The 18,947-nt window shown below is 49.1% G+C and overlaps 1 protein-coding gene across 1 annotated transcript; it reads left to right on the top strand.

Moving 5' to 3' along the window:
- Positions 1–15,498: 15,498 nt before the first annotated feature.
- Positions 15,499–16,766, top strand: EI90DRAFT_3026627 (uncharacterized protein; the record flags this gene model as incomplete). The annotated part of the gene is made up of 5 exons (XM_039057949.1): positions 15,499–15,593; positions 16,060–16,208; positions 16,235–16,263; positions 16,329–16,484; positions 16,650–16,766. The coding sequence occupies 5 exons, from the start codon at positions 15,499–15,501 to the stop codon at positions 16,764–16,766; spliced, it is 546 nt and encodes a 181-aa protein (XP_038907304.1).
- Between the last annotated feature and the right edge of the window lie 2,181 nt (positions 16,767–18,947).

The following is an 18,947-nucleotide window of genomic DNA, read 5'->3' as shown; positions in this document are numbered from 1 at the left end:
AGAGTGTTGGAAAGCGAAGGAACAGCACTGACCTTCTCAAATACCTAGGTACGTAACATCCCCACTTCCATGGTTCTGGAAATACTTTCATAGGTTCTCCCCTCACAACGAGCAATTGGATCTCCGAATAGCTAGTCTGTTGCAGAATATCACAATCGCTTCCGTCGTCGAACTGTCAATAATATGATTATTGACATTATTGACAGCTAATATCGTCAGAATTATTGGACGGCATTTGGGGGTTCCACCTTCATTCTCTCGGTTATGCGGCGTAGTCGCCGCTGGCGTATTCGCGTATAATTTTTTTCACCCCCTCTCTTGTAGGAGTGTGAGCCTAACGCGCCATAGCCCTTTTTGTATTTTAAAACAGTCTACGGGTGTCCTCGAACGCCTTCTCTAACCAGTGCATAAAATGTCACCCAGGATACTGAACACATAAGCGTGTTAGGACCTTGCATTCATCTATGGACATCGTGTTGATCGAGTCCGTCACGGAAGATGTGTATAAATCTATCACGATGGTGGCTAAACCGGTGAGCATTTAGTCTCACGGGTGATAACAAAACTTGGGCAGGTTTCGAGGGCCATGCGTGGTAAGACCAGACCGTTTGGATATTTTCAGGCAGAATTGTGCGCCGGATTTCATGACGTCATAACTGGTCGAATTGCGAATTGGCCATGGCATTCCCACGTGGCATTTCAATTTATGTCTGCCCCGGGCGCTTAAACTTCTCAATTGATCCCAATCATCAGTACTTCCAAATGGTGCTTCAAAGGGCAGCCGATATCAAACCCGGAGAGCATCACCAAAGGGATACTTATGATCGTCTTTACGATTGGGATACTCTCAAGGGATTAGTAGGTGAGGTGGAGCATCATTTTCACCATCAACATGGGAAAGGAGTTCAAATGGTTTGTTACAGACTCAGGGTGAGGATGGGCAATGGATTTTAAGGTGAAATATCCATGGGCTGAGCAAAGAGTTTACTGCAGCAACCTTGGGAATCTACATCGACATCCTTCATTTCAGAAAGACTACGACAAATGGACCGAGGAGACAGTCAAACGCGGAGGACCTATGGGTATTGGCCGCGATGCTCAACGGGAGAGTTCACTGAACTTATTGCACAGTGAACATTCTGCTCAAAAGACTTGACTGGGATGGACCGCCAGCTCTTCCTAACAAGACGGGCGCTGGGGGGACAACGGAACCTGATTATTTCACAGTTGACATCCCGGATGAGTTGGTACGCGTTGTCATAAACGACTGGCCGTACTCAGGTATGCACACTCTCAAGATTCTGTAGGGGATTAATAGTGACATGAATTAGTCCCCCTCGATGTAATTCATTTCATCATTTGGTCTCGGGTACCATTCGTACATGAGATGGTAACCCCATACAGGATTAAGGATCGGGTGGCACGAGATGGCTTGTGGGGTTTTACTGGCGGAATAACGCAGCCAAAAGCGAGTGACAAAGACGCACATTTAATCCGTCAAGCAAGCATTGAGATACAGATGTTTGTCGAACAAGTGTGGCCTGAGGACGAATGGGAGACAGCATGGTTTATGAATCCTTTGGTACGCTTCGCATGTATTTCGTCCTCCGCAACATATATTAAAATAAACTGCCAGCGCTTGCAAAGTGTGCCAGGCTTGGCTCATACCCATGTATTTGCGAAGCCAAAAGTGACGCTTGTCACCGAGGGTACTGGCGAAATTTCCGAATCCCCATCGCAATAGACTGGTGTCTAGCATTAGAGCGAATCGTCTTGTTTAGAGCGTCGGGCCTTGTGACTACAGCCATGACATTAATAGAAGGGGTTCGAGAAGGATTTACGTTTGTGTGTCCATTGATGAGTATTTATGTGCAACGTTCGTTGATGCTTGATACCGATCAAGTGTCACTGCGGCAAGGAAACAAGGGATGCTGTGGCGCTCTTGCACCCAATATTTCATGAGATCTTGTAGTGCTGCTGGACCCGACGGGTCGTCGTCACCCCCGATGGAGATAAGTTTCATTGTCCCAACATCTGCCTGGTCGGGCTTAGAGGTGGAGTCGAAAACGATCGAGGCGGTGCTGTCGAACGCGGACGTCAATCTTACTCGAGTGCTCTGGAACGCTAATCGGTAGCCGAGCACAGAGGATACTGCTTCTCTGAATTCGCCAGCCTTTGCGTTGAATACCTACAATAATACCATCAGCATCTTCTGGTTGACCTCAAAAGTGCAGGCAATATAAAGTACCTGCTTCAAACGCAATAAGCGCTTCTCTTTCTGAGCGACTGTGCTCAGTAGCTCTTCCTTCTCAGCATTAACGTTCTCCCAGCTTTCCCTGGGGACAAGCTCGCTACCCCCACCTTCAGCAGTTTCCAGCTGGCGGATTCGGTTAAGTAGCGCAGCATTCTCATTTTTAATGCGATTGAGTTCTTGACGTCGCAACGCGAAGTGTTCGGAGGCTGCATTTGCTTGCATTTGCAGGATCACCGTATCTCGTGGCGTCAAGGCTCCAGATGATATATTCACTCCCGCCTCCCATAATTTCTGGTCGAGATTCGCCACTGAGGCCTCAAGTTCTTGGATGCGGGATTGCTTGGCAGATAAATCTGTGCAACATGATATTGGCCTCAGCGAAGACCGACAAGAAAGGGACCGCCGCACCGTGCTCTGCTCGTTTCCGAGCCTCACGCTCCGCCGTCAATTCTGAGTTCCTCGCAACCGTCTTAGGGTCCCGGCCGAGGGAAATACTGTCAAGCTGGTCTTGCAAGTGGTTGTTGACAGTCTTGTATTGAGAAAGCGACGATTCAAGGTCACGTATCCGAGATAAGAGCTGTCGGTCATGAGTGGCTGGCACCATTTCCGGTGATGACTCTTCTTCCTCGAATGTTCTCAAAAGAGCGTTGGCGGTTGCAATTTCTCGTTCCAGCAAGGACGACTGATGCGCTCGTCGTTCGGCCCGTATGTTTGCTTTCTGTTTTTCGTCCTCCAACAGCGTTACCTGCTCTTGGAATGCTGATATTTTCCGTTGAAGTTCTGATATGTCTGCATCCCGCTGCTGCAGTGTCGAAGTTAGGGTGGTTAATTGAGAAGATAGTGACATATTCGATTGCCGAAGGGACATCAGATGCTGCGTCAGAGCCGTTGGGGTAGATGAGCTGGGTTCTTTGGAGGGGTCATTCAAGAAAGCGAGCCTAACGAATCCCTGTAGGATCTAACACGGACGGACAAGATACTAGGCAGCTCACCACCCTTGACGCTCCACGCGGGCTGCCTCCAACTCTCCTTCAAGCATGGCGACCCGCTCTTTTGCTGCCTCGACTTGCGCCAGCTTCCGCTGGAGGCTTCTCTTTTCCTCCATTAGGACTTCCACGTTCTGATTCCGTAATCGGTACTTGGTGATTTCAGAAGATAGTTCAGAATTGAGCCGTTCGGAAGCTCGAAGCTGTTCCTTTTGACGCTGCAATTCCTCATGCACTATCTGCCATTGTTCCTTTGAATCCAGCCCACCATTCATAGACACATTTGAAACGCATTCTTCGAACGCCCCCGTACTTTCTAGCTGAGAGCGAAGTTCGGCAACGGTCCGGTCTCGTTCTTGGGCCGCTTGTCTGGCTCGCGACAGCTCGTCCTCGAGCATTTCCACTTGACGTCGCGCCGTGATCAAGTGGGAAGCATGGGCATTGATGGTGGACGCTGAAGATCGTCCGTGTTGCTCAAAATCATCTTTGAGGTCCGCTAGCTCAGTTTGCAATTCTAGGATAGAGGTGCGCTGAGATTTTGCGTTTAACAGATGCTCGTGCTGTGTTGAAAGGTGACCACTGGGAATAAGTCCTGACGATAATTCTAAATCAACTCACTCGCTCAGCTTCCCATTTCTTCTCTAATTCCTCTTTTTCTTGCCGTTCCTGTTGTTCGCGCTCAGCTAGCCACCTTCGGTCGTCTTCCAGCCGCTCAATGGTTGCTTTAGCATCACTCAAAGAGCGTTCAAGATCGCGCCTAGTGTCTTCAGCAATAATGAGGCGCCTCTCGAGACTTGTTTTGAGCATGCGACTCTCGAAACTTTGGGATTTCTCGGCGCGTCTGCTGGAAGACAATTCTGAGTCTGAGTTTGTCAATTGAGATACAGGCACATTGTTTACCCCAAAAAGCATTTAACTGACCTGCATCTAGTTGGGCAGTGAGAACACTTCGTTTAGGCGCTCGACTCTTCCCCGCAGTCTGAGAGGATGAGGCTTCACCAAGCATGAATATTCAGATCCTCTTGAGCACGTGACTGTCTCATGTGACATTGAAAGTTGTTTTGAATATGTGCAAATTCGGGCGGCCCATTGACGGCGTCAAGAGCCCAGGATGTAGAGTCCATAGGGATTTTATTGAACATGCGGTATAATGCGCTGAGATTGCGGGCCTACTTAACAATAACAATATTGTCAATCATATTTCGGATTTTAAGTGCTCATTTCCTGTGAGTTCGGCATACTCCGTTTGCCTCTGCAGCAGTACTTGCAAATTGCGTTCCACAAAGAGAGGCAAGCTCGGACACTGCCAAGGCCGTCAAGCCACGCGTCGGGCGTTCCCCTCGACTCTTCTTCAATAGCGCTACCTGTGAATTGTTTTGGTGCAATGTCCCAGCCATCGTATCCCGACGTAGGAACATCCCTCCTTCCCATCCCGATGACAGAGGAGGAAGCCCAAACTCTGGTGGTCTCTCCCCGTCTCTTCTCGCAGCTTGAACCCCCTGAGTCTATTTTACGCGATCTCACTGGTGTCAAAGTTATTTTAAATGGTCTGCACGCACTTTTCGATCAAGTCTCCCCGCCACTTGCTCATCACGCGTTGGGGTGTCAACCTATGTCTTCCAGGTGATGCTACAGTACTTGAGACTTCTGACCCTCTTGCGGCTCGAGAGTTGAAACGACGATACGACCAAATGTGCAACGTTGGCAAGGACGGTATACGCAGTCCATACTCCGTCACAACCTTGACTGCTCAGACTGGGGGCACTGTTCATCGTGTTAGGTAAGATTTTTTATCACATATCCCTGACCTCTCAGTTTGTTCCGCCTCATCGCTGTTGGCATTAGTCACCGTAACACGCGCATTATCAATTTGGATCACTTGTTTTTACCGGAACCCAAGGATGACGTTGTTTTGGTGCGTGATACGGAGGGACCGAATGGTACATCGTGGCTGTCTTCCTCTCGGCTGCGATCCACTCTTCCCAGGTTCTCGCGCAATCGAGGAAGATCGAGCTTTGGGTTTCCTGCAACAACATCGATGGTGTCCTTGTCATTGAGGCCGCCCCCAAGCCTTTCATCGCCATACAGCCAAACTCAAGCCATCCAAGCATATCATTCGCCACATTCATCTAACACAGGATCCTTGCGCTCTCGTGCTGCTAACGCTATTGAGGCTGTCCACCAGTTTGCAAGGTCATCATTCGAAGCCCAACGTGATATGTCTACCAATCCAGCTGCGGACCCATTTGGTGGTTTTACGCATTATGGATTAATGCGTCCTCCGCTGGCCACTATCGAGGATGTACATGAAGCAGGAGCCGAAACCGCTGAACCCGAGATCCAAAGCCCAGTTCGTGCTGCCGACCCCTACACCCAGCATGTGCTTCATGCAGCTCCATCTTTCGAATCTACTTCTACTGCTCGCATGCCAGGGGCCTCAACACCTACGCCGAAGTTCTCCACAATGCAGGGCGTAGAAACATCCATTCGCACCATTTTCGCCGCATTTGACGCGTTCCAGATGCTTAATGACCCTTACGTAAATGAAGAGTATGGAGTTTTGAAGCTCCCTCCACGGGCTGTCTCCACCGTTCTTCCTAATGACGACCCGCGTTTTGTCCTCTGGGGTTTGCCGGCCAAGTTCGAGCTTCCTCAACGTGAACAGAGCCCCAGCCGCTTGCGTTCTGGTTCCGACCCTACAGGTTCATCATCCCGCCCTGAGTATGCTTTTTGTTTTGTTTCTTCTTTGTCGATATAATCACGCTTGCATTCGTTTTGAAACTCCTGCAGGAGCATCGAATCCGTCGGGCGGCGGCCATTAGTCCTTGCGGCAACCATCGAAAGATGGATTGCACAACTGTCATCAGAACGAAACGCTGAAGACCTGCAAATATTCTTCCTTACCTATCGAGCTTTCATCTCATCAATGGATCTCTTACATATTCTCATATCTCGCTTTCACTGGACTCTAGATCCGTCTTCCTCGACCTCTCTACCTCACCCCCACAATTCCGGAGATCTTAATGGTGTACTTGCCACCATCCGTATGCGGACTTTCCTCCTCTTTGAATATTGGCTAGGCCATTTCTTTTCGTTCGATTTCATATCAAACCCCAAACTCGGCATCGTGCTTACAACATGGTTGAATGCACTCCATCGCAGTCCGCTTTTGGATTCGCGGGCTGATGCCCAGGTAAGCGGAGAGGGTTTGAGTTAATTACACGCATATCGATTAACCCTTTTTTTCCAGGGACTTGCCAAGAAGCTCGCTAAGCTCATTGTTCGAATGAAAACCAGGCATTGGGACGAAGGTTTCTCCCGACTTCCGTCACATATTCGCCGGAATATAATCGATGGCATAATTCAACCACTTCCTCCACCATCCCTTGGTTGTTCAGTTTTACTACCACTTCTTTTCAAGGGTCACGATATCTTCCAACATCCATCGCGGATTAACCTAGAAGATGTCGACCTTGATTTCTCAATCCCCCCTCCGGATGGCTGGGGCGAGAACGATGCAGGTAGTCCACTTCGACTGCAAGCTATCCCTCCGCACGGGCTGCTCTCGTCCACGAATGTAAATGACCTGAATGACTTGCTTACAGATGACTTCGAGGCCCACGCGCACATGAGGCTCCACTCCTCTCTAGGGATTCGCCCAACCAGTCCCCCTCTTCCGCCAATGCATCGCCATGGAAAGCTCTCACGTGTGATCCTTGGTACGGTTGGCAAAGTTTTTCGTATCGGTCGTCATCGTCACAGTTCTGGGTTGCCGCTGAAAGAGGATGACTTGCCAGAAGATGATTTGCAGTTGGATGCGGATGGTAACCTAATTAAGGTCACTGAGGATGACAGAACTAGTTCATCCCTTGCCTCCCTTGATACTCATTTTAAAAATCCTCCATCACTGTTCTTGACTTCAGAAGCGCCGTCCACACCCTCGCTCACCGATGTTAGTGGGACTTTGGACTCTAGGTCGATGCGGTTTGAGGAGGTTCGTGTTCACTCCACTTCCTTTCAACTGCCAAGCTGATGACCCGTGATGTGACTAGAGGGTCCCTCCGAAGATTATCGAAGGGGGGATTCTCTCGGCGACCCTAGTCCGTTGCAGGCAGCACAACCAGAAGGTGCAAGAAAAAGTGAAGAGGCGTCGTCGTCCATGTCTGCCCCGATGAGCCTGCATCAGCATTCCCCGCAGAGCCTAAGAAGCTCATCTGTCTTCTTGCGAAATGCTCGTTCCTCGATCACCTCATGGAGGTCTTCAATGTCAAGCCTCGGCAACTTATTACCTCGCAGATCTGTGGCCCAGGCTACTTACCCTTACCCTCCAGGGCTTCTGAATGTTGTGTCAATCGATGATTATGAGTCTGATGGCTCCGACGCCGATCCGCGCTCAAAATTGCGGCCGACACGACGCAGGCTACCGCGGCGTGATGATGCGACTTTCGTTCGTCGTTCGGTCTATTCTACATCTTCAGGTGTCAACTCAACATTGAGTGAAGGGGCGTCCAGCGCTCATGATGCCGAAGACAGGAGAATAGGCCAGCGCTCCCTCAAGATGTGGCACCTAAGGCCTGTACAGCGCAATTTCGTTCAGAAGGAATCTGGTCGTGGTGACCCGGAGGATGCATTACGGAGGCTCGAAGGCCAGGTAGATGCTAAGATGATTGAAGAAAATCACCAGAAGATTGATGACTGGCTCAACTGGGTGGAGAGACGAGAGGCTGGTGAGGCGACCGACACTGGATCGCTCGATGAGTTCCAGTCGGATTCTGATGAGGATGAATATGGTTTTCCCGTGGATGTTATTCACGACGAGTCGACTGCCGCTGACGATTCAGACACCCCACCCGTACCTGCTGGGAGTCAAGAACCTGCGCTGGACAGTGGAAAGTCGGATGATCTGACATTTCCCGAGCCGGAGACTAGTGAGGAACGAACAAGCACTCACCCTAATGCGGCGGATGCTGCGACAGCCGGCCCTCGTCTAGTCGCCACCCAGGTTCCCCAGGTCGCTCCCAGCTCACCACATCATTCCTTCATCCTGGATTTCAGTGCGCAGGAGATAGCAGAACAAATGACGGTTGTGGATCATGAAATGTTCGAGAAGATTCAGTTCCATCACCTCCTGTCCCTGGACTGGGCAAAGCCTGATTTACTGTCGAAGTCATGGATCGAGTTCATTAAGGAACGCAGCCGGCTGGAGTTTGAGGCTGGTCAATATCCTGAACGCAACATACAGAAAATTAATGATGTTGCTGCTGTGAGAGTTCGTGCTCATAGCGTCACTCGCTTTGTCTCGACCGAAATTGCACAGTCTTTACTGAGTGAACGATCGTCATTATTTTGTAAATTTGTTCGAGTGGCTTGGGTAAGTTTTGACCCGCAATTCAATGCATCCTTACTCAACACTTGACCCGGGTAGAAATTGTACCTTATCAACAATTATTCCTCGCTCGTAGCAGTTTTGGCTGGGCTTCTTAAAAGTCAAACGCGTTCTGCCATGGCGGAAGCCAATTGCACGCTCCCAATATGGGAATCGCGTGTATTGGCGGACTTGATGGCATTCACCTCGAAAGCTGATAACTTCAGCTACGTTCGGAAAAAAGTTGAGAGTCTAGCGGGTATGCGGAATCATCCTCCTTCACTACCTAAACATCAAGAGACTCAAATCTTGGCATGTATCCCTCTACTGTGTAAGGTGAACAATTTCTGTAAATTGGACATGACTGATCTTTCTCCTTTAGCTGTCTATTTCAATGCCATGTACGATCTTTTACTTCTCCCTAACTACGTCGATCCATCTGCACTGTACAAGCGTATTGGCCCCAACGACAACCTCCTTCACCCCGAACTGTTTGACGAACTTCCTGAATTACCAGATGGAGCAACCTTGAAGCCATTGATTAACGTCCAGAAACAACGTTTTATTGCGTGGTATGCCGCCCTTCATACTGGCGTATGTTAATCACTGATGCAACGGCCCTCATTCAGGCTCATCAAAGACTTTGCGGAGGGACAACTGCTGACCCGTAAATACAACTACCCGCGACATTCGCAGTTGTACATAAGAATATGGCAGCTCGGAGACAAAAAGCCACTTCGGACTAGTTAATGTTCGCCAAGGATTATTTACCCATTTTCATGACTCGCAATGACAGTTTACGTTGACAATACCAGTTGTTGTGATTGATTTAGACATACAATTATCCTTTCTGTGCTTTGTTGGACGTCCATTCGGTGTTGCATTGCGTGAGATGTAACTACTAGAATATTAGTTTGATATGGCAGACAGTATTCAAAACAAATGGCGTGGCAAAATACGAGTTAAGTGCATGTTACTGTATCCTATGAGCCTGCCTCGTCAACGTTCATAAGAACATACTCCCGGCTAGATTCACCGAATTTTAAGACTAAGGAATAATGGGCATCATGCTGGTATCAATATCTTGGCGGTTACTTACGATCTTGATGCTTAAGCTCATAATAGCGAGAGGTCGGAATTTCAGAGCCATTAACGTAGGTCCCGTTTGTAGACTCCAAGTCAATAACAAACGGTCTATTCAATGAAATTGTGAGTGAGGCAGGACTTAAGGTGTCGTCGACGACGTTTACCTTACAGTGTTCTTTGTTTCTCCCCATTCGTTCCTCTGCGCCACCTGGCGGAATTGGATTACGGCATGTTGCTTAGAACAAGATGGGTGCTCGGTTGGGATGTCGACAACCTTCAATATGGATTAGTCGAAAATTGGCTGTTTGGGCTCAGTGTGCTTACTGTACGGTCACGCCCGAAAAGGTAAGCGCTTTGGCGAGAAATGTGGAGAACATCTATTGGATGGGTGATAAAACACTTAAATTATGAAACGATAAACAAAGTGGGCACACCTGACTCTTGCTCTCCTTTGAACACGTACAGTCGCCATCCTGAGCTTGGTTTCCTTGCCTCTGGTGGTTCGTGATATTTGAGGACTGTTGAACTGCCATCCACTTTCTTGATGGTTTTAGTTGCAGCAGCGAGTAGCCCTTATTGACTGTCAGGTGGAAAAAAAACTATCATCACATGCTGGGCACGCACCTGATGGTCTGAAGTCAGGCTCTAGTTTTCTCCTACTATCGCGTTCTGAAGATCGAGGGGACATTGAGCGGGAGTGGCGCGCAGGACTCCTTTGTGACCTGGGAGGGGATCGCGGCGGGGGGGTACGCCTGCGTCTAGGCGAACGGGATTCAAGACTTCGGCGGCGTCTTGGTGGTGACGACCGCGGTCTCTCGCGATTATCCCTCCGACTCCTGGAAGCACTTGCTTTCGAATAAGCTGGGTTCCCGTAAGAGGCCTCAGCTTCATATCTGCGACGTGTAGGACTTCGGGAACGAGATGAACGATGACGATGGAGTTTTGAATCCCTGTCTGTGTCGCGTTCACGCGGGCTACGACGATCTAAACTTGGCGATTAGCGCATTCCTAAATCTGGATGAATGTAAAAGGCATGCCTCTTCTATCCCTTTCTAGATGCCTACTCTCATCTTCCCTTTGAGAACGACTTGGGGAGCTGCGAGGCATGACCGTGACTGTGACAGGAATAGTTCAGGAAAAATAACACATCCTCGGACATTGGAGCGTGACTTGCTTCCCAAATTTGGGAATTAGCGACTCGTTCCTGCAGCCCTTCCATGGCACGCCTCAGCTTGCGACAGGCACCACACAACGAAACCATGCCTGGTCTCCCCGCTTCGCCATCGGCGATTACAGGTAGACGGGGAACTCTCCCTCAGGGCAAGTCTGGAACTCTCAAATACACGCCTCTTTCAAAACTACGAGCCTCTCTGGATTCGTCGCGTGGAAGGAATCCACCGGTTCAAGGCGTGAAACGCGAACGCGATGATACTGAAGGGGATCAACAAGTTCATGCATCCCAAAAGCGACGCGTGCTGTCACAGCCTATCGCGGTTTACCTGACAGCACAACAAGCATTCAAATTCCCAACCTCTGTGGATGCACATGGAAATGAGGATAACGGTGGAGACGGTCATGGGAAGAGAGGTGCTTCTGAACGGCTAAAGGAGAATGAAATTGATGATGAAGATCAAGTAGCTGGGGCTATTTCGCTCACACCAGGGCACGAGTCGAGTTCGCCAAGCGAAAAGGCATCCCGGGAAAGTCTCGTGGGGGATACAGAGGATACTGCGACGGCTGATGGGGAGAATGCTTTTGATGATCCACCCATTCTCCGGACCAACCTGGTGGAATCGTCTCCGGACTCTTCTCCGGAACCCGACGAGGTTCTCATGTTTCTCTCTCAAAAATCCAACGCCCCAACCCCCTCTACTAGTCAGCGCGATAAGGAGAGGAGAGAAGTTTCTGCCCGCGCCGCACAAATTGCCAAGGTTGAACCAGACGATTGCGAGGTCCCGGTGAGTCAAAGGTGCCATCACTTATGCGAGGTATCTTACCTACTCTTCGTTGGCGAAGGAGGATGCTTCAAAAGTGACCGCGGCTCAAGATGCGTCAAACGAGCCATTGTTACCAAAATCACCACATATACCACCCATGCAACAACCTCTGCGTTGCCCCCCTGCTACCCCAATTCGTTCCTCGTCCTCACGAGACCCATCCGTGGAGATTATCGAGAGACCTTCCACTCGGCCTTTGGAACATCACAAGCCAAGAAGGATCACTCAGCCGAACGAATCACCAAACACCCGAGAAAGGACGTCATTAAAACCACCGCCAACCTATCGCAAGTCGGACTTATTCTGGTGAGTTGTATGTCTCAAGGTTCTACGAGCCCTACCCATATTTCGAAGGACACTTGAGGACACTCTTGTCATCCTCCACATCGAGAACACCAGATTTCGTCTCCCTCGCTCCGAGCTGATTTCCAAATCAGAGAAACTTAGGATGTTATTTACCACATCACCAGCATCGGAAACCATGGATGGTTATCCTGTATACAAGGCAGAAGGGCTTGCAGAAGACTTCACCCAGCTTTTGGGGGTGGTCAAAAACTTGTATGTCTTCGACATGTTGTTCCAATCACGCTTCGTATTGAACTAAAACCGTCTTATATCCAGTCCCTGGAACCGAAAGCCTACTTTTGAAATGCTTGCTCCCGTGCTTCGCGCAGCAAAACTCCACGACTTTCCCCATGAGCTGGATTGGGCTACCAAGTCGCTTGCGGATCTGTTTCCCGAGATGACGGATAGCAAGGCAGAGTTTCCCCTCACACCAAGACCGTTCGCAGCCAAAGCAGCGGCTCTCGCCGAGGAATGCGGTCTCGACGACGTCTTGAAACCAGCATTGTACGATCTACTTCGGCAGTCATCCTTTGGCCTGAATCCGAGATCGACTCGTGTGTCCCATTCCGACATATCTTTTGCCAGTCAGGGGCTGAAGGACCGTCATATCCTCGGTTTGATACGAGCAAGAGAAACTATGGTACTCAAGTGGACCGAGATGTGCGATCCCTCTGCTTGTTCACATGACAATGGTGCGCAACCCTCTAATATGTGCACTTGTGCGACCATGTTCGGAGACGGAAATGCCGAGGGGATCGAGACTGCGAGGGCTGAGGTTTGGGTTCGCAACATCTATTCTAACCCCCCACAACGGTTCTGGAGATATTGAAAAAGAGAAGGGCTGCGCCAATGGGCAGATCTAAAGATGAGACTCATGATTCTGCGACTTTGTTCTCCATCGGCTTGCTTGATATCCTTCTGGGGATCGATCTGCTCATTGAAACGGATTGGAGCAAATTGGAGTGTGCCCACTGCGTCAAGCAGCGGAAGCGAGCGTGGCAACGAGAACGGGGTCGGGTCTGGAATACGCTCGGAAGTGAGAAAGCATTCGATCTGCGGATCACAGAGACTATCGATAGCTCAGATGAAGATGAAGAGTAAACATATCGATCCGCCCGCTAATCATGCCAAGATGTACAAGTCACAATTTTTTCGTGTTTACATGCTATGCTACAGAGCTTCCTCCACGCGTTCCTATAGGCGTCAATATCGCCCATGTTTGTTAACCATCACTTTCGCTGTCGTTCTCCATGGCGCGCTTGATTTCCTCTTTCCAAACTTCCTGAAGGCCCGCCACGGTCCGTCCCTGGCTAAACTCCAGTGCTTCCCGGGGCATCATATTGTGTGCATGCCTCGGAATATTCCTCCCTGCCAATACATGTGCACGCGATGGAATGACACGAAAAATAGGGGAGGGCGTCGTCTTGTTTAAATCTTGACTTTGTGATGGCGAAGTTATTCCTGGTGGATCCATGAGTGCCGCATTTGAACTGTAAAATTCGTGTAACTCTTGATAAGTAAAGAGAATGGGGTCCGTTCGTTGTGCGTAGGGATTGAAATCCATGATATGGGCATTGGACAAATCACGAGTGAGGTAGATGTCTACTACGTCTGAACAAGGGGCCTAGGTTTGTGCGAGAGAGATAATGGCAAACAAGGAGCACTGACAATTCGGACTTCCAGTCCAAGTGTCTTTCACCTTTTCGGTCCAAAATCGTAAGGCTGTTTGACGTATTTGCTCAAAAGTGCTTGGTTCGTTCAAGAAATCGAAAAAATTAGGATCTCTTTGGCAGAGTGCTGTGGAAATAATAATACGGTGAATTAATGCTGCGTACTCGGTTTGCACACAAGCAAGGGGTAAACTCACCAATTAGCCGGCCATCTCTTATAAAACACCTTATTTCCCTTGGTCCCTCTACCGGATACCATTTCTTCAGGACTAGTTCCAGCTCATAGCTTGGTACATTCACTTGTATATCAAGGCCGCAGCCCTCGAAGACCCTCTCGGGCTCTAAATCGTGGATAATAAAGTCTGACGACTTGAGCAATAAATACACATCCGCTGGGGATGTGCACTTCAAGGGAGAAGAAGGCACCAGTACCCAGCTTGCGTCCTGAGAGTGAATTAACGTAAACCTTTAGCCAGAGCCATTCCGACAGATTCCACCTACCTGAGGCGAGGTCCAATTTAATTTTGGAAAGACAGCGGTATACTCATCAATAATTTCACGAATCTTGGCATCAAGTTCAGGAAACTCGTAAATTGGACTAATTTCTGTGGACATTGATAACTCTTCATCTCCTGAAAGCTCATCATCTGAGAGTGTAGAGGTTTGCAAACTGTAGAGCAATTTACAACTGTGCACTGAGGTGACATCATCATCAGCTTACGCATTCTCTGAACCTTTCGGGAGCGTGACACCGTCAGAGAGCAGGTATTCTCGAAAATTAGAAGGCAACGCTCGTATGACGGTTGCTTTAAAAGTGATTTTCGAAAATGTAGGGTACCAGGAAGAGAACTGGCATGCAATGACATCTGCAGGTGTAAGAGGTGGGAGGTAATCAGAAACAGACTTCCTACCACCCTCGAGTCAGATGGTTTAGACCTGGCAAACATCAAGATACGAACCTTCGCTGAGCTCATGTCGGAGCGCGATTGAAATCTCGTGATCACCAATTCAGCTGCTTCGCGACGAGTATTCGGCAACAACTTCAGAGCTCACGCGATCGCATGGCAGAGAGAAGCGTGTGTGCGCGCTACAATATTGGCATTAGATCATGTAGTCAGGGTGGTGTTGCAATTCCTTTTGATCCTTCATACGCCTTGTGGCGTTACGTTGAATTGACTATCAAGGAGAGTTGTATGTCTAATCGCCCGTATTCTGTTATACCATAGTATCGTAGCCTGAGGGAGCACTCGCTGGGCAACACGATCACCCTTGAGCCAGCGGCAGATATAACCACAACACAATGCAGGCACGCCGGCCAGGCAGAACTATACGCGCTGTGAAACCTCGGGGCTCATGATGCCTTTTCTGATTCGTCTCGACAAGAGAGTTGGACACCCATAATCTGTACGTCAAATTCCTCTGGGCCCATGATCCAGGGCGGCCACCGGCTCGCGCGGAGAATGAGCCCCTCTTCATCGACGGCAATTGACATCTATGCGATGTTTCGCTTTTGCGTAGACATCCATTGAACCCGTAATAGTACACTCCCAAGTAACCTTTCATCACACCCGAGCTTACCAACTTATTTCATACCTTCTGGGTCTTGTTATGGGGGTCGGGGGATATCTGTGTTTGAGCATCCCGTATCCACGTCTATCATGCCGCTGGACAGGTCCGAACAATCATGGCGAACCGATAGGGTGTCTACATTAAGGTGACCCTCCGCGAGGTAGGTGCTATAAGAGACGCTACTTGGCAATAGCCTCACTATTCAAGTCAATCCTTCAACATCGTCATGTTGCCGCAATGTCGTGGTCATACTATTCTCAACGGGAAATTCGGCCAGATCGTGCAGCATCAGTACCAAAACGCCGATGGTGCATCCTATAAGTACGTGGATCTGGCATAATCGCTTATCCTCGTATCCTGGGCCAAACTTATGCACGGTAAGATGGCGGGATTGCAATACACGTTAAGGAGTTGAATAGACCTTATGACAAATGAATCATGATATCATGATGTAGAAGCCACCTGAGAGAACTCGGGTTGTTGTGATGCTGGCTTCCGTTCTTCTATCTCTACATTCTATATACTTACCCTGAGCCTTGTAACGGCCAGCCGCGCAGAGTCCCTTTCTAGGGACAGTTAGTCAAACTCCAGCGAATCAGCCCCAGGGCAAGGCCAGAGTACTCCTTACAAGGGCCCCCGTACGTAGATGGCCAGGGGTGCTGCATTTGGTCAGAGAGTAAGGAGACTTGAAAATGACAGCGGGGTCGTTACAACCTCAGAGAACTGATCTTGGCACTGTCAGGTTTTTATGCTGGGAGGTTTGATGGTTGTCAGCCCACCTGTGCAGCAACCGAGGTGTATCGATCGAGTATATGAAGAGGCGATCAAAGGACGAAGTTTCTGGTCATGGAGATGATGGTACAGGACAGAAAAACCGGCTATGCAACGAAATGTTGCATTTTGTGGGCAGTATCTTCAACGGTAGCGCGTCAGTTAGTAAGAGAACCCCCGCCTTTCAATAGGACTGCTTTTCGCAAGATCCACTCACGTAGTGAGTCATCAGAATCCAAATAGTCCCCTCTGCAGTTCTAACAGACTAGAATAGGGTAAGGATAGGGAGCCCGGGACATCGAGTCATCCAGCGCTCATGCCAATCGGTCTAGGCCAAGTAGAGAACAATTGAGCTCCACGCACGGAGTACCCTCACGAAAGCCCGACGTGCATTCTAGGGGCCCTGAAGCGGGGAATTTGCTCCAGAGCCTGTTGGGTTCCGTGAGCGAATGAACACCATACCACCGATCCCAACAAACCATCACGATTAGCGAGGAAAGGATTCTCTTCTTTATACACGGTATAACAGAGAGGCCGGATGAGGGTCGGACCCCCAAATAGCCCAAATATCGCCCAATCATTGTGACGATATTAGAACTGTCTCAGGTAGTCACCGCTGTCGATAATCACATTATTGACAGTCGGGTGACGGCGCCGATTTTTGCATTTCCAACAGACTATGCCACCAGCGAGAAGACCTCCACAAAGGTTTTCGAATGCTGACATAGTCATTTCCGCCGCTCTTGAAAGCGTGAGAGACTAAGGGTCAAGTCTGGTGTGATGTTCAGCTGCTCCACCAATTTGCGTAGCTCATTTATAGGTCCGTTCACTTAAGTGTTGGGGAGTTCAAAATTCCTGAGTCTGGGCATGTCCAATAAAAACACATTATAGTTGCTGATCGAGGACATGTGGTCAGGATAACAGCAAAGATGATGGCCAGTTGACCGGGCGGTAATGTCCGGGTGATCATGCACGACCGGGGCTCCCCTGGCGATGATACTATGCATGACAGTAGAAATCAGCAAGTGAGTGATGAATGGGAATTTGACATGCAGCATCGTATCAGGTTAGCTAGCACCTCAGCTTACGCATGAGTACGTCATCATCAACAAATGGACCACCAAAGTAGACAGGAACTTGGGTCATGTAATCGTCATATCATCTCCAGATATTTATCAAACACTTCCGGCACCTGAGGCTGCAAAGACCCGGGCAACAGCTAGGTGAAGATTGCAAATCCGAGGGTCAGGTAATGGAATCTCATCGCTGCCAACTCCCTGCCCAAATCCCATTTCATCCCCATCACGAAGGTAAATGGTAGCTGCTACTTCTTTTGGTCGAACGACTCGGAAATAATAGTTCCACTATTCACTAAATTATATCAGGGTCGAACCCAGACTCGAACCAATTTGTATCGTACCCATTTATGATCGACTAATCTGGCTTCAATCCCCCAGGCTAGTTTCTGGTCCATTGAATCGTGGGCATTGGGTTTCGATATTAATGGCATTAGCAGGATGGTTTATGAGTTGCTGAACAAGCTCTGCATTCAACGTTTGGCCGGTGAAGGTCTCAATCGCAGCATGTGCATAAGGCTATGCATGAATCAGTGGGGAATAGTGCCTGGAAAGTGGTTTCTACTTGGAATGGATGGAAATGGGATGATGTGTGTGCAGCGGGGTACTACAACCCTATCATCACAAGAAAAGCGTAACGGGTAAGAGGGCAATGAGTCCCTCGCGAAGAAAGACCTAAAGAGTATTTTCAGAGAAGCTCTTAGTCATAATCAACAGTAGATGGCAATGCACAAGGTCTGTCAAAGCCGATTGACTTCGACGAACTGTGGCCGACTCTAACAACGATGCAATATCCTCTATACGCCTAAGATTAGGTGTATGATGTATGGAATGTTGATCTTCTTTTTCCACCGGATTTCTGACTAGGAAAAAATCTAAGTTAAAGATGAAAATGGAGATTTTGCGCCCTTACATGCGATAATAAGATGACAAGTAGTAACTTGCAAGTTCTGTGAGATACGTGGTATTACCGTTATTCTGTTCAAGCTCTTGATGCACAATAGCTGCCCAGTCGTCCGAATTGACAGAGCGATCGTTGTCCAAGGCGTCGACTTAGGGCAACAAATAATAATTAAATAGGTATCACTGCATGTAAAGGCGTTCTCACCGAATCCCTTCACAGCTAAGATTCCGCACTTCCCAAGCTCCACCAAAAATCCTCGAGCGATTGTTTCCGGAGATGGGGAGTACTCGATAACGGCTTGCAGGAGTTTGTGAGCTGGCACGTTGAAAGTTGAGGATAGTGTTCCGCTGCGACTGGCGAATCCCAGCGGCGGACGTTCCGCGTTGTCTCGCTTTCCCATCACTTCAGGAGCGCTAGGGCGTAAGACTCTAAAGGGAGACCTGCCATGTTGAGAGGCCCAGCTGGGGGCAATGTTGTTCAGTCCAAGAACACTAACACTAAATCCATGCGACGTGATTCGCCGGAGTCATGTGCCAAAGAAGGAAAATAAAAATTTCATTTCAGTTCCAGCTTGGAGGACTTCCTCCTTCCCTTCAGGGATGTTCCTCAGAGGCATCCGTGCGGCTAGTTTTCCCCGCCCACAAGGTGGATTCAAGGATTACATACAACCTCGTTGCGAAGCGCCTTGTGTCCCTCGTCCTCGTCCTTTGAACCAAAGGGTCTCGGAACAGTTCTCTCATTGACATTATTGTCCGTTTCTGCGCTCCCCTTATTGAGTTGGGTGTGTAACGACACTTCTAACACATCCCTTTGTCGAGAAGAGCTCAATGCACCTGCCACGAGGGTGGTCCATCGCGGCACTCCTTCGCTGTCACCTCCATCATTCACGGGGCTCAGTTAGCCTAAGTAACTCCTACAAGGCTG

The sequence above is a fragment of the Cantharellus anzutake genome (genome assembly GCF_015039405.1).
Source record: "Cantharellus anzutake strain C23 chromosome Unknown EI90scaffold_508, whole genome shotgun sequence".
NCBI lineage: Eukaryota > Fungi > Basidiomycota > Agaricomycetes > Cantharellales > Hydnaceae > Cantharellus > Cantharellus anzutake.
Note: the sequence above shows the minus strand (reverse complement) of the source record. Positions and strands in the feature narration are given on the sequence as shown.